At 47.1% G+C, this 23,466-nt stretch overlaps 1 protein-coding gene across 1 annotated transcript in view; it reads right to left on the reverse strand.

Annotated features, from left to right (window-relative positions):
• The window catches only part of LOC134394746 (opsin-5-like), a 32,475-nt gene extending 24,183 nt beyond the window's left edge, over positions 1–8,292 (reverse strand). The window contains exons 1-2 of the mRNA XM_063120437.1: positions 8,205–8,292; positions 866–1,028 (exon numbers count right to left, since the gene is read on the reverse strand). Of these exons, the coding sequence (XP_062976507.1) occupies positions 866–1,028; positions 8,205–8,292 (251 nt within the window). The remainder of the gene's footprint in view (positions 1–865; positions 1,029–8,204) is intronic.
• Between the last annotated feature and the right edge of the window lie 15,174 nt (positions 8,293–23,466).

Here is a 23,466-nt window from a genome sequence, read left to right on the forward strand (position 1 = left end):
CGGGCGGGGTGCTGGGGCCAAAATACCAGCATACTGTAGCTTCAAGCGCTTACTGTCAGTAACTGAGGCCAGATCTACACCAAGCAGGATATTGCACAATGAAAGCGGTATATAAAAGGCAGGGGCCAAACTACTGCTTTATAGCGGTATTGAAGTGCACTGACAACTGTTGGGGCCCATGGACACATACCATATACCGCTTTCATACCGCTATAACCTGCTTGGTGTGGCTCCTGCCTTTTATATATGGCTTTCATACCACTTTTGTAGTGCAATATCCTGCTTGGTGTAGATCTGGCCTAAGCCTTACGAAGGGCATTCCAACCTTTGAGAATGGAGAGAAACTCCACAAAAGCCAGGAACCACAGAATGATTGGTGGTTGGGGAGAAAGGAGTGTGGCCACTTGGGGGACCCTAGAAAGCCAGAATGGACCCCCAGCCAGAATGGACCCCCTATGCCAGAGGTTCTGCAACCCTGCAGAAAGCAGTTACCAGCTGTGGGGGGAAATTTACCCTCTTAAGAGTGTAAATCCCTAAATTTCCCTTCTGCATGGTGAAGAGTAGGGTTGGGAGAGGGAAATTTAAGTCAGGGATAAGGGACAACTTTCCCATTCTCTGCACTGCAGCCCTGATACAACTTGCCCCCATCCCTGTGGCCACTTTTTAATAATGTGAACAAAGTTAGGAGTTTCAAACATGGGATGCATATATCAAGTCTAGTTTGACCGTGATGCTACAGAATTGTTGAAGCTGAGCAGAAAGAGGAACCGATCTTTGCCTGGGTGGGAGGAAACCATTAGTAGTCTCTTCGCATAAGCCTCTCCATGCTTTCGAAAGGAAAAGTGACGTACAAGGATCAATCTACCTGTGTGCAAAGAAGGACGGTGTGGCCAAGGGAAAGAGAATCACAGTCATGCCCACGTCGCTGATGGCGAGATTTACAATAAAGAATTCAGCTGGTTTCAGAATGGCCCTCTTCCGATAGGCCACGAGAAGGAGGAGAGAGTTGCCTAAGAGAGACACAACACCTGAGGGAAAACAAAGGTAGAACCCATATTGAAATCTATGGGCATCCAGTGAATGACTTCAGAAAGACCTGGACAAAGGTCATATTTACCCACCATTCGGAAACATTTAAGGGTTGCAACCCATATCATCATCGAATCATCATCGAATCATAGAACAGTAGAGTTGGACGGGGCCTATCAGGCCATTGAGTCCAACTCTCTGCTCAATGCAGGAATCCACCTAAAAGCATACCTGACAGATGGCTGTCCAGTCATCATCATCATTGGTATGATCCTAGCCCTGTTTTTTTCTTCCCTCATCTCAGTGTATTCTCTTATTTGCAAGGATTTCACAGAGAGATGCCATTCTTCACATTATAATGTTTATAATAACCAGAGGAATCATCTACTTAAAATTGATCCCATAGTACTTTCCCAAGCTCTCAGAATAAAGCTATTTTAACTCAGATTGCAATCTTGGTGATTCATTTCCTTATTCTATACCTGACCAAACCAAAAACAAAAAATGCTTTCAAAGAGCACAGTGTTAAATTACTGTTTGAACGTTAATCTAATAGCGTTTTCAGTTAATGTTTGTGACATTTATTCTGAGCAGAATATAGGGTGACCATACGAAAAGGAGGACAGGGCTCCTGTATCTTTAACAGTTGTATAGAAAAGGGAATTTCAGCAGTTAAAGCTGCAGGAGCTATACTAGAGTGATGAGATACAAAAGAGGGCAGGGCTCTTGCAGCTTTAACTGTTGTGATGAAGAGGGAATTTCACCAGGTGCTACATGCATACAAATATCACCTGCTGAAATCCCCCTTTCAATACAACTGTTAAAGATACAGGAGCCCTGTCCTCCTTTTCATAGGGTCACCCTAGAGAATTGTGAGCGATTTGGGATGGCAGAATCCGACTTTCATGTTACCAAATTGGGAGACGCAAACCTTTGCAATGGAAATTCATCCTACCGTTTTGAGATGGTGCTGTCCAATTTTTTTTCCTGGCAACCTTCCCCATATAGATCTGTTTTATACAATAATATATTGTGTGCACAAAACAAACAGGAGAAGGAACATGGTGAAGATTATGCAAAATCCATCTGAAGCTGCAGGGACAAGCTGTTCCTTTGTTTGAACATAGTTGAGACAACAGTGGTAATTAAAATTTAATGCCCAGGATTTTCCTTTTCTATTAAGTCATGCTAATTTCGTTTAAAAAGAGTTTTCCTTTGTAACCACAAAGGAGGTCCCAATTACTCCAAGGGCAAGTTATGGGCGATTGGAAAGACTTCCTGATAGATTAGCTTGCAAATTAAATATTATGATAACAGTAACATGCCGGAGATGTAGAATGGCTGCTTTAGCAATGTCATCCTCCACCAAATCCTTGGCAACACTGGCTCATTCTTAAATAACCTGCCTTCGAGAGTGGAGTGTAAATCAGGTGAGAAAACCAGACCTGTAAGTTCTCATTTCCACATCTACCTATGATTTCTAATGCAAAGCAACGTCTGATTCCTTTACTTATACCTTTTTAAACAGATCCATCAGGCTTCTTATTTTATAGCCTATTTATCAGCAGCACACACACATTGCTGAGTCAGATCTTCTCAGTCATTGGGACCTCTAGAACCATCCTAGATGCACTGAAAGATTTATTTATTTATTTACAATATTTATATACTGCTCCCCATTCAAAGTTTCGGAGCGGTGTACAAGATAAAATAAAAATAGAATAAAACACCTTAAAATAGTTTTAAAGAAGCAAAATGAAAAGTGAACTGTGGCTGGTCATTAAGGGAAACCTTCCTGCAACAATGACTTTTTTAAGGAGGCGCCGAAAGGAATACAAAGTTGGTGCCTGCCCGGCCTCCAGCGGCAGGGAATTCAGAAAGCTTATTTTGATGGGTAGCTGTATTGGAGCCTTTGACAACCTAGTGCCCTTCAGCTGCTTTGCACTACAACTTTCATGCTCAGCCATCATGGTCAATGGTCAGGGCTGACGAAGTATAGTCCAAAACAGCTGGAGGGCACCATGTTGGGGAAGACTGCTTCACAGTCACTACAGAGAGGGGCCAAGAGAAAGAGAGAGAAGGAAATGTGAAACAACTTAGGGCCCACAGTGTCTTTCTGGGGAGCTAATGTGGTTAGAGATGTGTTGTTTTGCAGGAGCCCTTCTTTGCATCCATTGGTGCTCTGCTTATATATTGATAACTAGGGTTGTTGGGCAAATTCACCATGGAATCAAATGCGTTCCGATTTCTATAAATTCAACATATAGATTCTGCAGCAGGCCAGCTTTTCTCAAGTCATACGGATGGTTTGTTGGTGTTGTTTTGTTACTTTCTGGAATTTTATGCAAATTTAATGGTGGAAAAGCATGTTTTGTTTTGTTTTAACCCAGCTGAAAGTGTGCATTTGAAAATGCCAATTTTGGGGGGCTTTGTGCATTTGCGGGGAGGGATTTGCGCATTTTTGTAAGTGCGAATTTGCACAAATGTGAATTTGGAAACAAATTGGTAAAAATCTAATTCCGTCAATGAGTGGATGATGGAACGAAAGGCCCCTGACAGTGTGCAAAATGCAAGCAGAACGCATTTTACAAAAACAATACATCCATATTAATAACTAAAGTAATTATTACAAAAATCACTGCTCTGTTATGCAAAGGAAACCAAATCCTTGGACTATGGGCAGCCCCAGGAGGAAGTGTGGAGTACCTAACTCTAGCAGTGATGGGAATAATGGTAATAACATAAAGTGTGTTGCACAGCTCAAATGCTTTACTGTAGTGCTTCTTGCTTGGATCTCCCCTTTCCTCTTATATATTCCATGGAACAGTCTTCCCAATGTGTTGGAGTACAATTTCCATCATCTCTGGCCAACATGGCTGCTGGTTATGCTGCCTGGGGATGATAGGAGTTGTGATCCAACCTGACTGGAGGACAACAGGTTGGGAGCGGCTGTCACCTGATGGCCATTAGAATATATTGGTTCCTTCCAAATGGCCATAAGAATGCATTACCCACTAGGGTGATTGCTTGTTTATGCTGTGGTTTTTATGCACTGTCCCTAAATGGACAAACAGAGTTTTGCCCTTCTGAATGGCTACTGAAATGTATAGGTTGCGATTCTGAACCCAGTCCTGGGAGTTTCAAAATGTAGCTGTATTTATGCATCTGTCTCCAAATGGCCCTTGAAAATATATCGGAATGAGATAAGATCCTGCACTCTGACCTACAAACCTCTCAACATGAGGCCAGATTAACACGTCTGTCTCTAAAAGGGGGCATTGAAATGCAATGGAATAAGTTGGGATCCGGCCCTGAATGCCCTACAAGCTTCAAAATCTAGCCCCGCTAAGACATTTGCCCAAAGGATCAACCACTAAATTGCATCAAGTGCAAATTCAAGTGTCTGCAGTTGAGATCCATCATGCAAATGGGCAAGTCTGAATAGCTTTGATTATATTAATCAACATGCTTGTCACACAATTAATGGGCTTGGGTTTTGCAGCCCAGCCCAGCCCACAAGACGTGAGAACGCTCAGCAGCATCCACCTCTAAATCCCGTGACATCGAACTGATGCTGTACCATTAAAAGACTTTGCAGGACAAGTTTAGCTGTTCTGCTTTCCCTGTAACATGGAGCAGACAGCATATAATATCTGCCTTCTGCTGAAGAGATTCCCTGGAGGAAGCCTGCCATTTGCTAAGGTTGGCTTCAGCATAAATTGCCATCCAAAAAGCATGGAATGGCGCTGCAAAGATCATTGCCAGTCTGGATGAGAGCGCCGGGAAGATTGCTAGGGGCTGGCTTGCTGGCCAAGGACAAAACCATCATTTAGGTCTGCAGTGGTTGAGACACGGCACAAGCAGAGTGAGCTCAAGCAAACGGCAAACGGGCTTCTCAAGAAACTTCCTGCAGTGTTGCCACTCTTTCCATCCCACAATCTTACTCGCACGCACGGACGCCCTCAGGCCAACTTGGCATCAGCAGCAATGCAAAACTGATGCCGAGTTTATTCTTGGCCAAGGAGCGATAGCTATTTGGAGCATGACTGTGTGGCGCTTTCGAAAGGCATTTTGAAACTGCATTTAATGCACATCCCAAATGCCTGAAGGTGCTGGTACACAGATTTTACCCCCCATCCCCAAATCCTTTGGCAGTCCAGATCAAAGAGGGTGATGAATCCAGTGGTGGATGTGTGTGTGTGTGTGTGTGTGTGTGTGTGTGTGTGTGTGTGTATGTGAGAGAGAGAGAGACAGAGAGAGAGAGACAGAGACAGAGACAGAGAGACAGAGAGAGAGAGAAAGAGAGAGAGACAGAGAGAGAGACAGAGAGAGAGACAGAGACAGAGAGAGAGAGACAGAGACAGAGACAGAGACAGAGACAGAGAGAGAAATCTGCCCCACTCCACCCCTTGGGATTCATTCTGTGCCCTTCAGGTGCAGCGCTAAGAACATAAGAAGAGCTGTGCTGAATCAGGCCAAAGGCCTGATCTAGTCCAGCATTCTCTTCAGACCATGGCCAACCAGCTGCCCCAATGGGAAGCCCCAAGTAGGTCATGAGTGCAATAGCCCCCCTCCTGCTCATGTTCCCCAGCAGCCGATAGTCGTACTGCTTCCGATACTAAAGTTCACATTTGGACATCATGACTAGTGACTGTTGATAGCGTTTTCCTTCATGAAGCCTCCCTCACTTATACTCTTAGAACCCAATGGGGTCATCCCATGAAGGGGATTGGTGGGAAATTCTGGACAGATAAAAAGAAGTGCTTCTTCACAGCATGTTGTTACCTCAAGATGTAGTGATGGGCACCAAACTGGAAGGGGTTAAAAGGAGATTGGACAAATTGGTGGAGGAGAAGGCTATCAATGGCTCCTAGTCTTGATAGCTCTATGCTACCTCCAGGGACAGAGGCAGGGTGCCTATGTACACCAGAGAGTGAGTGAGTCCGATCATGTGTAAGAGGAAATTTTTATTCTAACATATGTGGAGCTATGTTGCTCATCATTCTCCTCCTCCTCCTCCTCCTCCTCCTCCTCCTCCTCCTCCTCCTCATCTTGAACATGAGATGTTTCCTGCATACCATTCGGCAGCATCCTTTCAGTATTGGCACTGGGGATGTAGAACCTGCTTGACTGCATCTTGAGGCCTGGAGCACTTGCCTGATCAGACACCCAGGTTGATCCCTTCATTTCGCAAGTTATTTTTGCCAGGGGACCATCAATCCTTTTCCTCACTGACAGCAGTGATCCCTTTTTCAGTGCATCATTAAGCATCTCCAGGAAGGAGACAGGACTGACACTGATTAATTTCCCCTGCTGCCTCTGGAAGCCTGAAACAGACAAGTCCCCAGGAAGGCAGATGGCTGGGATTGTGTGTAGCGCATTTCTGTTCTCATGTGATGCACTTAGTCCAGGGCTGACTGGCTGCAGTGGACTTATTCAGCGATGGCATCAAGGCCAGGCATGACTGGGGACCTCTCAAGGGCCCACACAACAGGAGGGGCCCACTCAAAAGAGCTCCAAGGAGTTGCGCCTCCTCTTCACCATCACAACCTGCTTGTTCAGCTGAGTCTTGCTCTGGCCTAGAAAATAGTAGTGTGGTGAGAAGGAGGGGCAGGGGATGCCACAGCCCTCATTGCTCCCTGGCTCTTTGCCTGTCAAGGAAAGAAGTGGGACCAATGATGAGAAAGAGGATAAGGAGCAATAGCAGCTGGTGACAATTAGGAATGGGTGGATTCACCACTGTCCACCCCTGCTCATGATGCCGCATGAGCTTCTCAGCTGCTCGTTGAGTGCCTGACAAAGTTGCAGGGCCATCCGTCCTGTTACCGAGCTGCCATTTAGTGCTGCATAAATGGTGGCCATAAAGGGGGCATTTACACAACATTACAGGCGTGAATGCTTCCTTTACGGCCATCGTTTTATACCCCCATTCCTTTCCCGCAAATGCCTGAGCCACCATTGTTGCGCAGAATGGCGGCTCGGTAAGGGGAGGGCAACTTTGTCAGGCTCTGGATGAGCCATGAGGTGTGCATGTTTTGCTTGAACATGAACAACTCATGGTTCAGCAAAACAGGTCCAGGGGGTGGGGGTGGGGGAGTCCGTCACCCCTCCCCCCGGACTCATGTGACATCCCTAGTGACAATGCAAGTGAGGAGGTAGATATCTCTGAGGGACGAGGCCACTGAGTGCGTCTTGCCCAAGGACTCTCAAAAACCTGGAGGGGAAGGGGGTGCTGGATTTACTTTGATTTTTCATTGTAACCAGGATAGCTGCGAGTCTATATAGCTGCTAGGGTGGTGCTAGTCCACAGGTCTCTGGCTGGATCTCCTTGATCTCACTGTGCTGCCAGGGAGGATTTCTTTGCTTTCATTTTGGGTCTTGCTACTATCACCCATGGTTCAAGAGTGTCCATTTTCCTGGAAACATGAGTTGGTAAGGTCAAACATATCAGGAGATGGTGCATTTTGAAGGCCCCACCAACACCGTATAATATAGCTGTTCTCAACCCAGTGGTCTTCAGATGCATCAGACCACAAATACTATAATCCCCAGCCAACGTGGCTATTGGGACTGCCTTTGAAGGTTATCCAGAAATTACATCTGGTGCAAAATATAGCAGCCTTAGCAGCAGAAACCACCCTGCCCCCTCCAAATCAATGTTGCTGGGTGTCTGGGTCTAGGAGCCACCATTTACATTTTCCACAATCCCCTGAAATTATGCTCCATCAGGGCCATTGTGGGAAATAAACTCCCAGGCCTAGCCACCTGGTGTTGATCAGAGGACTGGAGCGGGTTGGGGGTGGAGGTTAAATCAATGATGGGCCCAGCAGCTGCCTGAAGAAGCCATGTGCTTTTTGCCTAGCCAGATAGTATAATTATGAAGCACAGCACAGCTACTTTGAACAAATAAGAATAAACCAAATGTCAGGACTGCAATTCCCAAGTGGCTCCAAATTTTGGGTCCGATGTCAGGCAGCATTTTCCTGACACAAAAGGTCGTGGAATCTCGTGACTTTACAGTGGAGCCAAAGAGCAAGCCACTGTCGAACAAAGGAAAATAACGCTCGTTCAAGCAAACGCCAAGGTCCCCAGAACATCCTTTTGCTAGATCTGTTGGTTGCTGTCACAGTTTTGCTTTTTCATCAACTGCAAAACTGCTTCCCGTTCCCCTTTACCGAAGAGCGAGTAGAGAGTTCCAAAAATCAGGTCTTCTCCTTCTGATAAGGTTGACAGGAACGCTGAGGAACTGGAGGCATTTTCCATCTGCAAAAACACAAAGCAAAAATCCCACAACAAAACAGAACAGGAAGCAAACACGCGTCGGGATAAATTTTGGTTAGCCGCGGAGCACTCAGCGTGCCTCTCCCTCTTGGAAATGGCACGGCTGTTGGGAAAGCTGGCGTAATTTTGGCCAGGAGCCTTCTCTTGCAGGCTGCAGCTAAAGCCAAGTCAACCGCTGGAGCTGGGAGCTCCTTGCTATGAAGAAAGGAGCTGACAGCTCATATAGATGGCGGCACTTAGAATCAGGCTGTGCAGTGTTCTGATAATAAGATCAGGTTGGTCCGCCAAACTCTTGGGTAATCCCACTTGATTACAGTCTTGTGCATTTAATTACAGATTATGCTGGTTAGCTGCAGGGCAATACTTTCCTTCTCTCTTTTTTTTCACAAAAGGTTTTGACTTAGGTACTTTACAGTCAGAGAAGGCCACTTTGCAGGCCCCAGCTGTTGTGGTTCCATCAGTACTATTTGTTGAGATTGTCACCCGCTTCTGTTCTCCTCTGCTTGGGGATACTCTGGGGACTGCCTGCTCCAGCCTTAATGCTAATTGCAATGAGCTTTACCAGCTTAATCAGAACAGGAAAAGCCAAAGACAACGTTTTCAATTTCAGCCAGGTTCCAGATTGCATCAGGACCAGTTTAAATGATGCATTAAAGCAACCTGGCAAATAATGCTGTGCAAGGATGTGAAAAGTGCTCTACCAAAAGCCTGTCTAGTCCAGCACTCCGTTCCCAACCAGTGAGGGTGGTTGTTGTTATTGTTGTTGTTGTTACCATAAAAGGTGGGCTATAAATTAGGGTGACCATATGGAAAGGGGGTCAGGGCTCCTGTATCTTTAAAAATTGTATTGAAAAGGAAATTTCAGCAGGTGTCATTTGTATGCTTGCAGCACCTGGGGAAATTCCCTCTTCATCACAACAGTTAAAGCTGCAGGAGCCCTGCTAGAGTGACCAGATACAAAAGAGGGCAGGGCTCCTGCAGTTTAACTGTTGTGATGAAGAGGGAATTTCACCAGGTTCTCCATATATAGAAATGACTAGGGGTGTGCACGGACCCCCCGCTCCGCCCCGTGGGCCGATCCAAAAATTTTGGATCAGCCCGCTCCGCGCCACTCCGCCCATACTCCCCTCCTCTTCGCCGCGGAGCTCTGGCTCCGAATCGGAGCTCCGCAGTGGAGGGGAGTGGTGCCAGGTAAGGCCAGGAGAGGAGGGCGGGGGGGTTTACCGGGCCCTGCCGCCGTCGCCGCCCGTGCGGCGACGGCGGCAGAGCCCTGTAAGGGACCAAGGGGGAAGGGGGCCTTACCTGCCTCCATCCGCGGTCCGTCGGCTTCTTCAATTGAGCCCGCGGTTCAACCAGGAATCTGGGCCGCAAGTGCGGCCTAGACTTCCTGGTTGAACCCCGGGCTCAATTGAAGAAGCCGAGGGACCACGGACGGAGGCAGGTAAGGGAGAGGGGGTATTTTTACCGGGCCCTGCTGCTGTCGCCGCATGGGCGACAGTGACAGCGGCAGGTCCCGGTAAACCCCACTTACCTTTCCGGCGGAGCTCCGGATCGAGGCGAAGGATCCGCCTTCACCTCGATCCTCTTCGCCACACTCCGCTGGCCCCCCAATCCTCTTCGCCTCCGCCTTAAGGGGAGGCGAAGCACCCCGCTCCGCTTCTAATTCGCCGGTCCAATTAGAAGCGGAGCACATCCCTAGAAATGACACCTGCTGAAATTCCCTTTTCTATGCAGCTGTTAAAGATACAGGAGCACTGTCCTCCTTTTCATATGGTCATCCTATATAAATCTATTAAATAATACTCATCATCATCATCATCATCATCATCATCATCAGGTGCCTATGGGAAGGTCACAAGCAGGACATGAGTACAACAGAACTGTCCCAGTTGTATTCCCCAGTAACTGATACTGAGCGGCAAACTGCCTCTGATGTTAAAGGTAATGTAAGGTCATCATGGGCAGTGTGCAGTGGTGTCCTTCCACAAACTCAAGTAGTGCTAGTGGAGTTCCACTGAATCTTTCTGCTGCAGACGTGGGCGCACATTACGCTTGCGCAATCCATTGTGCAACTGCCTGCGCAGCCACTTGTGCAAGTGCAATGCACAACTGGATGCTCAAGGGGTTCCACAAACATAATTCAACTGGTTGCATAAGCATAAAGCATAAGCACTTGAACCATGGGTTGTGCAACTGCTTCTGCAACCACATTTGCACAAAGGTAACTTAAGTTGGCTTCCCCTCCTGCACATCGTTCGGAACCTCATTTCCGCTAGCAGAATTACACAGTTGGCTACTGCCCCCGTGACTAGTAGCCATTGATAGCCTTAGCCTCCGTGAATTTGTCCAAGCTCCTTTTAAAGACATCATCCAGGTTGGTAGCCATCATTACATCTTATGGTGGCAAATTCCTTAGTTTAAGTAGGCACTGTGTGAGGAAGTACTTCCTTTTATCGGTCCTGAATATCTCACCATTCAACTCAGTTGAATGACTCCAGGTTTAAATGTTTTGAGAGATCCACTGTCTTCCCACTATGCAAAATTTTATATACCTCTGTTACATCCCGCCATACTCAACTTTTTTCTCTAAGCTAAAAAGCGCCAAATGCTTTGTCATAAGGAAGTTGCTCCAGCCTCTTGATCATCGTGGCTGCCCTTTTCTGCACCTGCTCTACAATATCCCTTTTGAGATATGGGCCACAGCTAGACCTAAGGTTTATCCTGGGATCATCCAGGGTTTGCCCCTGCCTGAGCACTGGATACCCTGTGTGTCACCTAGATGAACAGGAGGGAATCTACACGTCGTTGTGAGGGCGCCTGCATGCGCCCCCAGTGCACCCCGAAAACGACTGTGTAGATCGTGCCTCTGAAGAGACGGAGGAAGAGGCGGAGGAGGAGGCGGCTGGGGAATCCGGCCGTGTCCTGCCGCCGCTGCCGCCCACCTCCCCGCCGGCCTCCTGCTGCTGGCAGAAGAGCCAGCTGGGTCAGAGAGCTTCTTCCGCTCTCCGCCCACCTTCTTCCGCCGAGCTCTCCGACCCGGCCGGCGGGGAGGTGGGCGGCGGCGGCGGCAAGGACGCGGCCGGATTCCCCAGCCTCCTCCTCCTCCGCCTCTTCCTCCGTCTCTTCAGGGGCACGATCTACACAGTCATTTTGGGGGTGCACTGGGGGCGCATGCAGGCGCCCTCACAACGACGTGTAGATTCCCTCCAGGTTTGACCCCTGGACGATCCAGGAATAAACCTTAGGTTTAGCTATGGCCATAGTGATCAGAACCATCTGCAGTATGCAAACTGTGGTCACACCACGGGTTTCTGTTACAATATTGGTGGAATTGTTTTCGGTTCCTTTCCTCAGAACATGTGAATTTCATCAGTGTGAACCCAAATGAATTTCTAACCCAACCCTAATTATTAACAGCTTTCTAAAGGCCCATCATAAAAGCTAAGAAAGAGTGGTTCTGCTTTTGGGAGGTATAGAAATGTAATAAACAAATACAAATAGCTAAAATAAAATAATGAGGGAGGCCAATAAATGTTGGAAGGCAGGATAAAAACTATTTCAAATTAATCTGATCCATAAACCAGAAGAAAGAGGGAAGGAGGCTGCTGCATTGATGCGCCAACTTGTAGGTTTCCTAGAGGCATCTGTTTGGCCACTGTTGCAAGGAGGATATTGAAGTAGATGAACTTTCATTCTTCATTCATTCTTAAGCCCAACTGAGCACAGCTGGATGTACTTCTGGGTAAACATGCCTAAAGCTGGAACTGAATGGGGAAAAGCAACCCTCCCTGATAGAACTGCGGTTTCGCACAAGACAGTTCTTGGCTCAATAAAGTTTCCCATCTGTGAGGAAGGAGTGTATAATGAATGTATTACTGTAAAATGTAATCCGAGGCTCAGGAGTACCAGCAGGAACTTTATTTTTGCTTCCTCCAGTGCAGAGCCAACAGATTACTTGAACGTCTTTGTGGTGGTTTGCTTTCATTAAACTGAAAGATGTGAACTAATGTTTTGTTGGGATCCTAGAACTTGGCCTAAAGAAGCTTTACAACGCTCCCTCCCACCCACAACAAAACTTTAACAAGAAAGCAAGGTTAATCTTTAGGTTTCAGCCACAGATATGCTCCATCATTATACAACAGTCATATATGAATTGGCCTCCTAGGAACATAGGAAGCTGCCTTATTCTGAGTCAGACCCTAGGTCCATCTAGTCCAGTATTGCCAACACTGACTGGCAGCGGCTCTCCAGGGTTTCAGGCAGGAGTCTTTCTAGCTGTACTGGAACAGCTGGGGGATTGAACCTGGAACCTTCCACTGGGAAACCATGTGCTCTACCACTGAACTGCAGCCTCTCCCATAGAGCACTGTCTTGGGATGTGGATAGTACTTGCTTAATACCCTTATACACCCTCTCCCCTGCTTCTTACACATTTTTAGAGGAGCCATCAATCGCTGGCAGAGCACAAGCTTTGCATGCAGAAGGTCCCAAGGTCAGTTTCTGGCGTCTCCAACTAAAAGGCTCTTGCAAAGTGGATCTGCCTGTCGCTCTGGTGATCTACCATCAGTCAGTCTAGACAAGAATGAGATAGATGGACCAACGGTCTGTCTCACTATAAGAGAGCATGGCCACTTACCCATTATCATCCCAGAAGAAAAAGGGAAACGCAACACCAAAAAGGATGGAAAAAGAGGACATGGGAAGAGAAATGCAATGCAGCTTGCCACAGTGGGGAAGACTGACCAGAGAACCGGTGTCCCTGCTTGGTCTGGTATCCAGATGCTGAATATTGATGGGAAATGAGAAGACCCTTGGATCTCTCTTCTTATGGTTCTTTGACTTTAAACTGGACTTGGACGGGACACCTCTTCAAATAGAGGATGCCTTCAAACAGAGGACCGTCCACTGTCATAGGCATGTGCAGCACATTTCATTAGGGTGTGCACTTAGGGAATTTTATCTATACATTTATTTATTTATTTATTTTTAAGACCAACATTTATTGAATACTCAACCATAAAGGACATTATTTTTATACTTTTATTTATTAAACACTGTAGACACGGATGTCCTACTCCATGTTCAGCTTGCCTGAGCGCAGGAGGGCCATTGCAGGTGGGGTGGAATTAGTGTGTCATCGGTGGGATTTTGTGGTGGCACTGGCTGGAGGAGGGGCTTACGAGGCAATATTTGCCTTCAAGGCCCCTCCTCCTGGCCTCTTTGAAGTATGGCTTCTGGTCAAGAGGCTCTCAGCAAAGCAATTCCTTTTTGCTCCTGCTGCCAGGAGCAACGGTGCACTCCCGGAGGCAGCAGTTCTTGGGCACAGCGGCGGGGCAGCCAGAGGGCAGCTGGAGGACTGTTCCTGCTGCATCTGGATCCCCCACCTTACTCAGTGGCCCCCTCAATTCAGCTCTTATTATTTGAGGCATTAGGGTGTGCCTGGGTACACCCCGCACACTCTTGCACATGCCTATGCCCACCCTAAAGGAGGGCACATGGACATCCCAAATTTCTTACATATATCCCCAAAAGAAGCATACGCAATGTTGGTCCCAAGGCTTCACCTACACACAGGGAATAGTATCCAATGTTAGTCCTATGTAGAGTAAACCCATTGAAATGAATGAGACTGAAACTAGTTGTCACTAACTTAAATCTCATTCATTTCAATTGATCTACTCTATGTTGAACTAACATTGGATACTACCCATGCTTAACTATTAAGATAAACAAACAAACATTGAGAAAGCAATCAATTCTTAATCAAAGAACTCCTGGGGGGAATCTGCACGTCGTTCTCAGGGCGCTTCCATCCGCCCCCAGTGCACCCCGAAAACGATTGTGTAACTCGCCTGTAAAAGAGCCGAGGAAGAAGCGTCCTTGGCCAGCCGGCTCGGAGAGCTCGGCAGAAGAAGGCGGGGTGGAGAGCGGAAGAAGCTCTCCACCCTGCCTTCTTCCCCCGAGCTCTCCATCCCAGCCGGTGAGGAGGTCTGTGGGTGGCGGCGGTGGCGGCGGCGGCAAGGACGCTTCTTCCTCGGCTCTTTTACAGGTGAGTTACACGATCGTTTTCGAGGTGCACTGGGGGCGGACGGAAGCGCCCTGAGAACGACGTACGGATTCCCCCCTCCTGTTTCCAAAGGAAAACAACTATAGAGCTGAAGGAAAGTCGATAAAGTAGTTTGGATTTATTTGAGTTATCATGATCATTGCGTAAATCTTCCATGGTCAGTGGACATGGTCCAACCAAAGTTAAGCCTTTGTTAAGTATCATTGATTTCAAGCAGAAAGTAAAGCACATGTTTAAATCTCTCCCACTGAAATCAGAAGGACTTAAAGGCCTTCTTGAAAGTAAATAAAAACACTTGAAAGTAAATAAAAACGGCTTCTATATAATAACGGGGATATGTGTGGGTACATCAATCTGCATAGCAGTGCAGCACAAGGGCAGATTGCCCTAGAAAGCTAATATGTAAGTGTAAATCGTTTGTTTTTGCTTCGGAACAGCCCTGTAACAAAGCAGCTCTTCTGGTGCCAAATGTTCATGTAGCCATTGCTTTGTGCAGGATCATCCCCGTTGTCTTAAGCTAGTGTATACAAATATGGGTCTAGACAAGCAATAAACCCAGTTCCCTGGTGGTTGCTCTTAACTGTACAAAACAGGACAGAAGATATTCTCAAGGGTCTAGAAAAACTTGAGGGGGGAGGCAAGGCATTTCAGAAAGAAATTTCCTTCCTCAGGGGCTTTAATTGAAATGTCATTACAAACATTAAAAAAGACTCCTAAAAACTATAAGCCTGTAAGGAACATTACAAGAATTAATATTCTCAATCGCAACCACAATTAGTAGCACTTATACACCCTAACCATTAAAAGGTGTGGGGGTTTTTTAACATTGGGATTCAGTAGACCAAAAAAAAAATCTAATTTATGGCCTTCTTACTGTTTCTTCTGTTATTAATAGTACAATGTTTGAAAAATATTTTCAATGGGTTGGATCCCACTTCCTTTTTGTGCCCACTCACGCATCGCAAAAAATAAATCAAAGAGGCAGGCTGGGAATTACTGGGAGTTGTAGGACTTCTTTTTCTGTCTGAACATCCATAGGATTACACCCTAAGGCTTAGGTTGAGGAAAAGGGGGCAGGACCAGGGGAAGGGGTGTGGCCATGGTTGGCTGGGGCATGCTGGGAATTTTAGGACATTTTCTGTTTAAACATCGGTAGTAAGGCTTAGGTTGGGAGAAAGGGTGCGGGACCTGGAGAAAGGGTGTGTGCCTCGGGGGAATTCTGCAGGGCTGGATTTGGCCTGAGGTTGTCCACCCCTACATTAAGGAATTGCACAAAAAATAGTGGCTTTTTGACAATAATTGAATTATGCGCTTGATCAAGCTAACTTTTATGCTTAGGGCTCACCTGGCTTTTTGTCAGGGCACTTTATATATTATATGCTGGAGGATCCTTGAGAGAAACACCATACTTGCAATTGACTTGCTCCACTGTAATGCAACAGAGGCCTACCTCTCACTGAGATAGTAAACTGCTTTTGGGGCCAAAAAGGATGTTATTTATTTATTTTACTGAAATATGTCTACCCTGCCTTTCTGTCACAAAGATCATCAAGGCAGCTAAGTTTAACTCCAAAAGCAGTATAAAACAAGATAATACCTTATAAACATATGCTGCTCCATAAAAATAAATAAATACATACGTACACATTCTGCACATAGAAAATGAGATGCTTTTCTCTAGGTGAAATGGATTGGTTAACAGTCTTAATTTGATTTTGGAGTTGGGAATGAAATGGACGTTGTAGTGAACTTTTGCAGAGATGGGTCCTTTTTGTTGTATGTTGAAATTATTACTTTAAGTATTCCCAATTAGAAAAAACATCTGTTTCCAGATCGGTTCAGTTTATTTGTGTTGGCCAATGGCCATAACAGAACATCTGTTGTTGTTGTTTTGCTGGGTTGTGTAACAACTATGACTGCAACTATAATTAGATGTCAAGGATAAAGGTTCATTCAAATCCCTCCTCTAAACCCACCTTTCCTGTGAAGATTTTGGCACAATCCTTTAATTTCCATGCCCTACTGTAAGGAGAGATGGATGAATTGGTCTATTTCTAATCTCTGTCATCTTTCATTCAGAAGCATCCCATCCCATTCTGCATGTTACCTGCGAGTTGGTTTTTTTAAAAAATGACACAAACGTTTGTATTAGTTTTGAACGTATTCCTCCCACAGAATATGCATTTTTGCATGTGTTCGCTTCAAGATACATCTTTGTACGTATTTTTGCATACATTTTTGTATGATTTTAACTTAAAATACAGATTTTTAAAAAGATTTTATTAACTTTCCAAAATGAAATCAACAAAGAGAAGAGAGAGAAAAATAAATAAGTAAAGAATATAAAAAAGGAAATAAATAAAAAGAAATCCATTGAATTGAAATCAAATTATTGACAGATGGTAGCACTCTTAAACTCTATTCATATTTTTTCACTATTACTTTACAATCCAAGACATACGTGGAATCCACGTTCTGCTTAGAATTTTTCTTTATAATTCTTTTGTATGTCGAATTTATGTTTAGTTTCTTTTCTGTAATCTGAGGAAAGTTTTTGACAAATATTTCTGTGACCCATATATAGAATAAAGCCCTGCCATGTTTTATAAAAGTCAGATGTTTTGATTGTGCCTTTAGCTAGTTTCAGTTGGTATGTCAATTTTTCTGCCATGATTTTAACTTAAAATGCACATTTTTATACTGATTTTTAGGCATGTGCTCCGCTCTGATTAGGAGCGGAGAAGCAGTAGCGGATTGGCCTGCTCCGCCTTACCCAGAGGCGGAGTAGAAGTGGACCGCGGACCCCTAGAAGCAAGGCGAAGAGAAGCGGCCATTTTTCGGAGCTCCTCTTTCAGGCGGAGCGCTCCGATCACCATCTTGAAAACATTTCGCCATAGGATTGCATTGCAGGAAATAATCGCGGATAACTGGGTTGTTTTTGAAGCTATCGTTCTGGAAATTCTTGTGCACAGAGAGTCGTGGATGGGGGGTCATTTTGAGACTACTCTCACCTCTCTGCGTCGTGCGGGTCGCATGCTATATTTTTTAAAAAATCGGGTCAACAAACAGGGACAGCGCGGCTCAAACGGCGGTTTTCGGCTTTTCGCCCATAGGATTGCATTGCGGGAAAGAATCGTGGATAACTGGGGGGGGTTAAGCTATCATTCTGAAAATTCTTGTGCACAGAGAGTCGTGGATGGGGGTCATTTTGAGACTACTCTCACCTCTCTACGTCGTGCGGGTCACGTGCTAGAATTTTTAAAAATCGGGTCAACAAACAGTTTGGGTTTTTTTTTTTTTTTTTGAAGCGATGACAGGCACATTCAACTCCCAATCCTGATGAGAATTGATCTCCTCATGAAGCATCCTCCAATCCCAGCGTTCGAGGGAGGGGGACTAAGGCAGAGTCATCCTGAGATCTTTGAGCTCTCAGCGTCTTGTGGGTTTAGCGTTCGTTAGCTGCTGCTGTGTACTTTGGCGATAGATTAGGATTTTAGCTTGGCGAGTGTGTTTGCTTGCTTCTTTCTGACTTTTTGCTTAGTTTGCTCTGTGTTTTTCCCTTACTTTGATTTAATATAAACTTTATTTTTAAATTTTGGAGTGTGTGTTTGTTTGTTTGGTTCGTTTCCCCCCTCCCCTCTCTTAAAGCCTGATTGCATGCACTGCTTTTGTGTTGTGCAACAGCCACAGATTGAGCATTTTGGGGAAAGCATACACACACTTCTTGTCCCATTTCCCTACATTTAGTAATATTCTTAAACATATTATTATATTCTTATACATGGACACATGGATAAGCTATCATGGTGCTGAGTTTGAGGTTTCTAACGTGCAAATTGATGGAGCTATCGAAAGGGGTGTGAATTAGGGTTATGGGTGGTGCGTTAGAGGTTAGAGATGATGGGACTGCCTTGAGTCTGGGCGTCCATGTGGACACATGGATAAGCTGTCCTGGTGGCGAGTTTGAGGTTTCTAACGTGCAAATTGACGGAGCTATCCCAAGGGGTCTGAATGGGGTGCCCGATTTTCAAAAATTCACCAAAAATCAGGGGATGATGGGATTTGCTTGAAACTTGGCATGCGTGTGGACACGTGGATAAGCTTTCATGGTGCTGAGTTTGAGGTTTCTAACTTGAACAGAAAAAAGTTGTATAATTTTTTAGCTTTCAATGCAACCCTATGGGGGGAAAAATGGAGCTCCGATCCGGATCCGGAGCTCCGAGCGGAGCGGAGCGGAGCGGAGCGGAGCGGAAGTGGGCGAAGCGGCCCACTCCAAAAATGGCAGATCTGCAAGTGAAGCGGAGCGGGGGGTCCGTGCACACCCCTACTGATTTTGGTATGTGCTTTTGAGCTGAGAACTGTCTCAAAATTTGGAGAAGTGCTAAAACTGAAGAAGATCTGTGTTTCTATCTGTGCATTAGTTCAAGAATTGCAAAACAGGTCAGTTTGCTTTAAAAAAAGAAGCAGACTGAAAGAAGCAGACTGAAAGAAGCAGACTGAAAGAAATCCTCAAGCATCCACCCTAGGTATTTGCCACTAAAAATAGCATGTATTCTTTCCCTGTTTCCCTCCACATTTTATTTTATTTATTTAAAACATTTCTTGGCCATCTTTCAGAGCAAAAGCCCTTCTACAGAAGCTTACAGCAATAGACAATTTAAACAATTAAAATATTAAAAGCAATAAAAAACATAAAACAGGATAAAATAGTAAAAACAATAAAAGCTATATATACTCCTTTCCTCTTCATCTGTTCACTCCTTGCATTGTGGGATTGTTAGACCTTAAGGAGTGGAGGTTATCCCATTATGCTCTGTGTCATTTACTGATAGTAGTAACTAACTAACAAACTAACTAACAGCTTCAATTGCTCTCTGACATGCTTGTTTTCTATGTGCCAGGAAGCATTCAGTCCTGTGAGGTTCCACTTGGATTCAGAAATGCCATAGCCCAGATACAGGTTTACCACCTCAGTGAAAACTAGGCATGTGCTCCGCTCCGATTAGAAGCGTAGAAGCAGGAGCGAATTGGCCTGCTCCGCCTTGCCCAGAAGCGGAGTAGAAGCAGACCGCTGACCCCTAGAAGCAAGGCGAAGAGAAGCGCCCATTTTCGGAGCGCTTCTCTTTCCGCGGACCGATCCGATCGCCATTTTGAAACATTTCGCCCATAGGATTGCATTGCAGAAAAGAAAAGGGGATAACTGTGTTGTTTTTGAAGCTATTGTTCTGAAACTTCTTGTGCTTAGAGAGTCATGGTTGGGGGTCATTTTGAGCCTATTCTCAGCTCTCTGCGTGGTGCGGTTCGCTTGCTAGAATTTTTTTAAAAAAACCGGTGGGAAAAATACCTTTTCCGAAGGGCTGAGGGGCAGAGTCAACTCCCAGTCATGATAACATAATCCCAAAGTTGGAGGCGGGGATAGGCAAAACGGGTAATTTGGGATTCTGGGAACTTCTCTTTCTTATTCTGAACGGACTTTTCCCAGTGTTTTTTAAAACAGTAGCCCCACCAAATGCACAAACACAACCTGAAATCATATACTAAGCCAATAATAAGAGAGCACTGCTACCCACCCTAACTTTGGGGAACAACTGAAAAGATGTGGTGCAAGGGGATGAGCTCCCCTAGGGCATGCCATGTGGACGTGCCCTCACTCTTTCCTGTACTTGGAGGGCCATCAGAGCCCTCCAAAGAGAGTAACCCGGTGGAGCAATGCCTTTCATGAGTTGAAGTGAGAGCTTTGCTTCTTAAAAGACTGGTTCTTAGACAGGACCAGTTAAATTGGCCGATGATTCCCCCTCCCCTGGGCACGTCCCCCTCTTACTGGTAAAAGACAGATATAGCCTTTTTAAAAAGTTCTTCTTGTTGTTTATTCAGCAACACTGCTGCTTTTAATTCCACCCCTCCTTCGTTTATTTATTTATTTATTTATTTATTTATTCCATTTTATATGCATTACTGGCTTATCCTTGGCTCACTTCCTTATGCCCCCAGAAATGTCTGCTGCCTGCCTGCCTTCCCTCCCTCCTCCCCTGCCCGCCTTGCAGGGATGTTGTGTGTGTCTGGCTTTGACTCAGGGGAGAAGTCCTTCCTGCGCTCACTTGGAGTTTTGGAAGTTCCAAATCTATTTTTCAAGTGTGGAAGAAGATTCATATTAGGTTGATGATCTCTACTCCCCAATTCATGGCATCTTGGGATTTCCTTTGAAATGGCCCCATTGAGCTGTTTGCAGGTTTAAGCCCCGCCAAAAATCAGGGGATGATGGGATTGCCTTGTACCTTGGCATGATTATGGGTCTAGATGGCATCTGTGAGTGTGCCCACTTTCCTTTTTTTTATCTGTCCAAATGTCAGAGAACAGTCCACGTCTGCAAATGGGGTGCCCGATTTTCATAAATTCCCCAAAAATCAGGGGATGATGCGATTGCCTTGAGTCTTGGCGTGCATGTGTATCCCTGGATAAGCTATCATGGTGGTGAGTTTGAGGTTTCTAATGTGGAAATTGATGGAGCTATCGAAAGGGGTGTGAATGGGGTGTTGGATTTTCATAAATTCCCCAAAAATCAGGGGATGATGGGACTACCTTGAGTCTTGGCGTACATGTGTATCCCTGGATAAGCTTTCATGGTGGTGAGTTTGAGGTTTCTAACGTGCAAATTGACGGAGCTATCGAAAGGAGTGTGAATGGGGTGCCTGATTTTCATAAATTCCCCAAAAATCAGGGGATGATGGGACTGCCTTGAGTCTTGGCATGCGTGTGTATACCTCCATGAGGTGTCATGGTGCCAAACTTGAGGTTTCTAACTTTCACAGAAAAAAAGTTGTATACTTTTTTAGCTTAATGCAAGCCTATGGGGGGGGGAAAACGGAGCTCCGATCCGGATCCGGAGCTCCGCAGCGGAGCGGAGCAGGGGCGGAGCGAAGCGGCCCGATCTGCAAATTGCGGATCTGGAAGAGAAACAGAGCGGGGGGTCCGTGCACACCCCTAGTGAAAACTATGCCTTAGGCCCAGGGCCGGTGTTTCCATAGAGGCCAATTAGGCGGCTACCTAGAGCACCAAGGTAAGCGCCCCCGGAAGTTGCCTTCCCAGCCTTCCGCCCTGCTCCCCATCATCCCTGGCTTGGCTTCAGCTGGACGCCCGCCCAGCAGCCGAAGCCAACCCGGGACACTGGGGGGTGGAGATGGGCAGCTCCACGTTCTGACATCTGGCGCACGCTGGATATCAGAACATGGAGCCGTCTAACCGCCCTCCCCCAGCTTCCCGGCTTGGCTTCAGCTGGGGGCTCCCAGCCAAACCCAAGCCAGGACTCTGGGGGGCGGGGACGGGCGGCTCCACGTTCTGACAGCCGTTGCGCGCCGGACATCAGAACATGGAGCCGTCTACCCGCCCTCCCTTAGCTTCCCGGCTTGGTTTTGGCTGGGGGCTCCCAGCCAAACCCTAGCCGGGACACTGGGGGGAGGGAAGGAACGGCTCCACGTTCTGACTTCCGGCGCATGCCGAAAGTCAGAATGTGGAGCCGTCTGACTGCCCTCCCCCAGCTTCCCGGCTTGGTTTCGGCTGAGGGCTCCCAGCCAAACCCTAGCCGGGACACTGGGGGGAGGGAAGGAACGGCTCCACGTTCTGACTTCCGGCGCATGCCGAAAGTCAGAATGTGGAGCCGTCTGACTGCCCTCCCCCAGCTTCCCGGCTTGGTTTCGGCTGAGGGCTCCCAGCCAAAGACAAGTCAGGACGCTGGGGGGGGGGGGGAAGGAACAGCTCCACGTTCTGACTTCTGGCGCATGCCGAAAGTCAGAATGTGGAGCCGTCTGACTGCCCTCCCCCAGCTTCCCGGCTTGGTTTCGGCTGAGGGCTCCCAGCCAAAGACAAGTCAGGACGCTGGGTGGGGGGGGGGAAGGAACAGCTCCACGTTCTGACTTCTGGCGCATGCCGAAAGTCAGAATGTGGAGCCGTCTGACTGCCCTCCCCCAGCTTCCCGGCTTGGTTTCGGCTGAGGGCTCCCAGCCAAAGACAAGTCAGGACGCTGGGGGGGGGGGGGGAAGGAACAGCTCCACGTTCTGACTTCTGGCGCATGCCGAAAGTCAGAATGTGGAGCCGTCTGACTGCCCTCCCCCAGCTTCCCGGCTTGGTTTCGGCTGAGGGCTCCCAGCCAAAGACAAGTCAGGACGCTGGGTGGGGGGGGGGGAAGGAACAGCTCCACGTTCTGACTTCTGGCGCATGCCGAAAGTCAGAATGTGGAGCCGTCTGACTGCCCTCCCCCAGCTTCCCGGCTTGGTTTCGGCTGAGGGCTCCCAGCCAAAGACAAGTCAGGACGCTGGGGGGGGGGGGGAAGGAACAGCTCCACGTTCTGACTTCTGGCGCATGCCGAAAGTCAGAATGTGGAGCCGTCTGACTGCCCTCCCCCAGCTTCCCGGCTTGGCTTCAGCTGGGGGCTCCCAACCAAAGACAAGCTGGGATGCTGGGGGCGTGGGCGGCCGCAAACGGACAGAATTGGAGCTGCCTGCCCACCCCACCGCAGCGTCCCACCAAGCCAGGAGGACTTCAGGCGAGGTAACCTGTCTCCGCCTACCTGGGGTGGGGGGGGATACGGTGTGTGTGTGGGGAAGCAGCTCACCTTGCCTAGGGCGCAAAAAAGCTTGGCACCGGCCCGGCTTAGGCCATTTCTGCACCAGCCCAAAAATCCAGGCTGGTCACGGCTGAGTCCCTGAGCATCCAAATGACGCATAGGGACTCCTGGGGACAAGGGAGGATGAGCATGGGTTTTCCCAGGGATAAATAATCCCTGGAAAACCCAATTCTTCCCATCGTGTCGGGATCATCCCAAGGTGTGGGCGCCCGTCCCGGCTTCTTCCCTCTTCCCCGCAAGTAGCGGGGGTTAGAGGGAAAGAGCCGGGACAGGGGCAGTTGATGGACATCGGGCGTGGGGTGGGGAGCAGGGTTGGGGCTTTTTTTTAATTTACCTTTCGCTTTAGCACAGGTGTACTCTGGCTCTGTTCTTCTTTAAAAATAATTTAAAAAATGGCATCTGCAACGGGCTCAATATCCCTCTCCACTTCCGGGAAGTTGCGTGGCTGTGTGGACACAGGGTGATGATC

This window comes from Elgaria multicarinata, chromosome 1 (genome assembly GCF_023053635.1).
Source record: "Elgaria multicarinata webbii isolate HBS135686 ecotype San Diego chromosome 1, rElgMul1.1.pri, whole genome shotgun sequence".
Taxonomy (NCBI): Eukaryota; Metazoa; Chordata; class Lepidosauria; order Squamata; family Anguidae; genus Elgaria; species Elgaria multicarinata.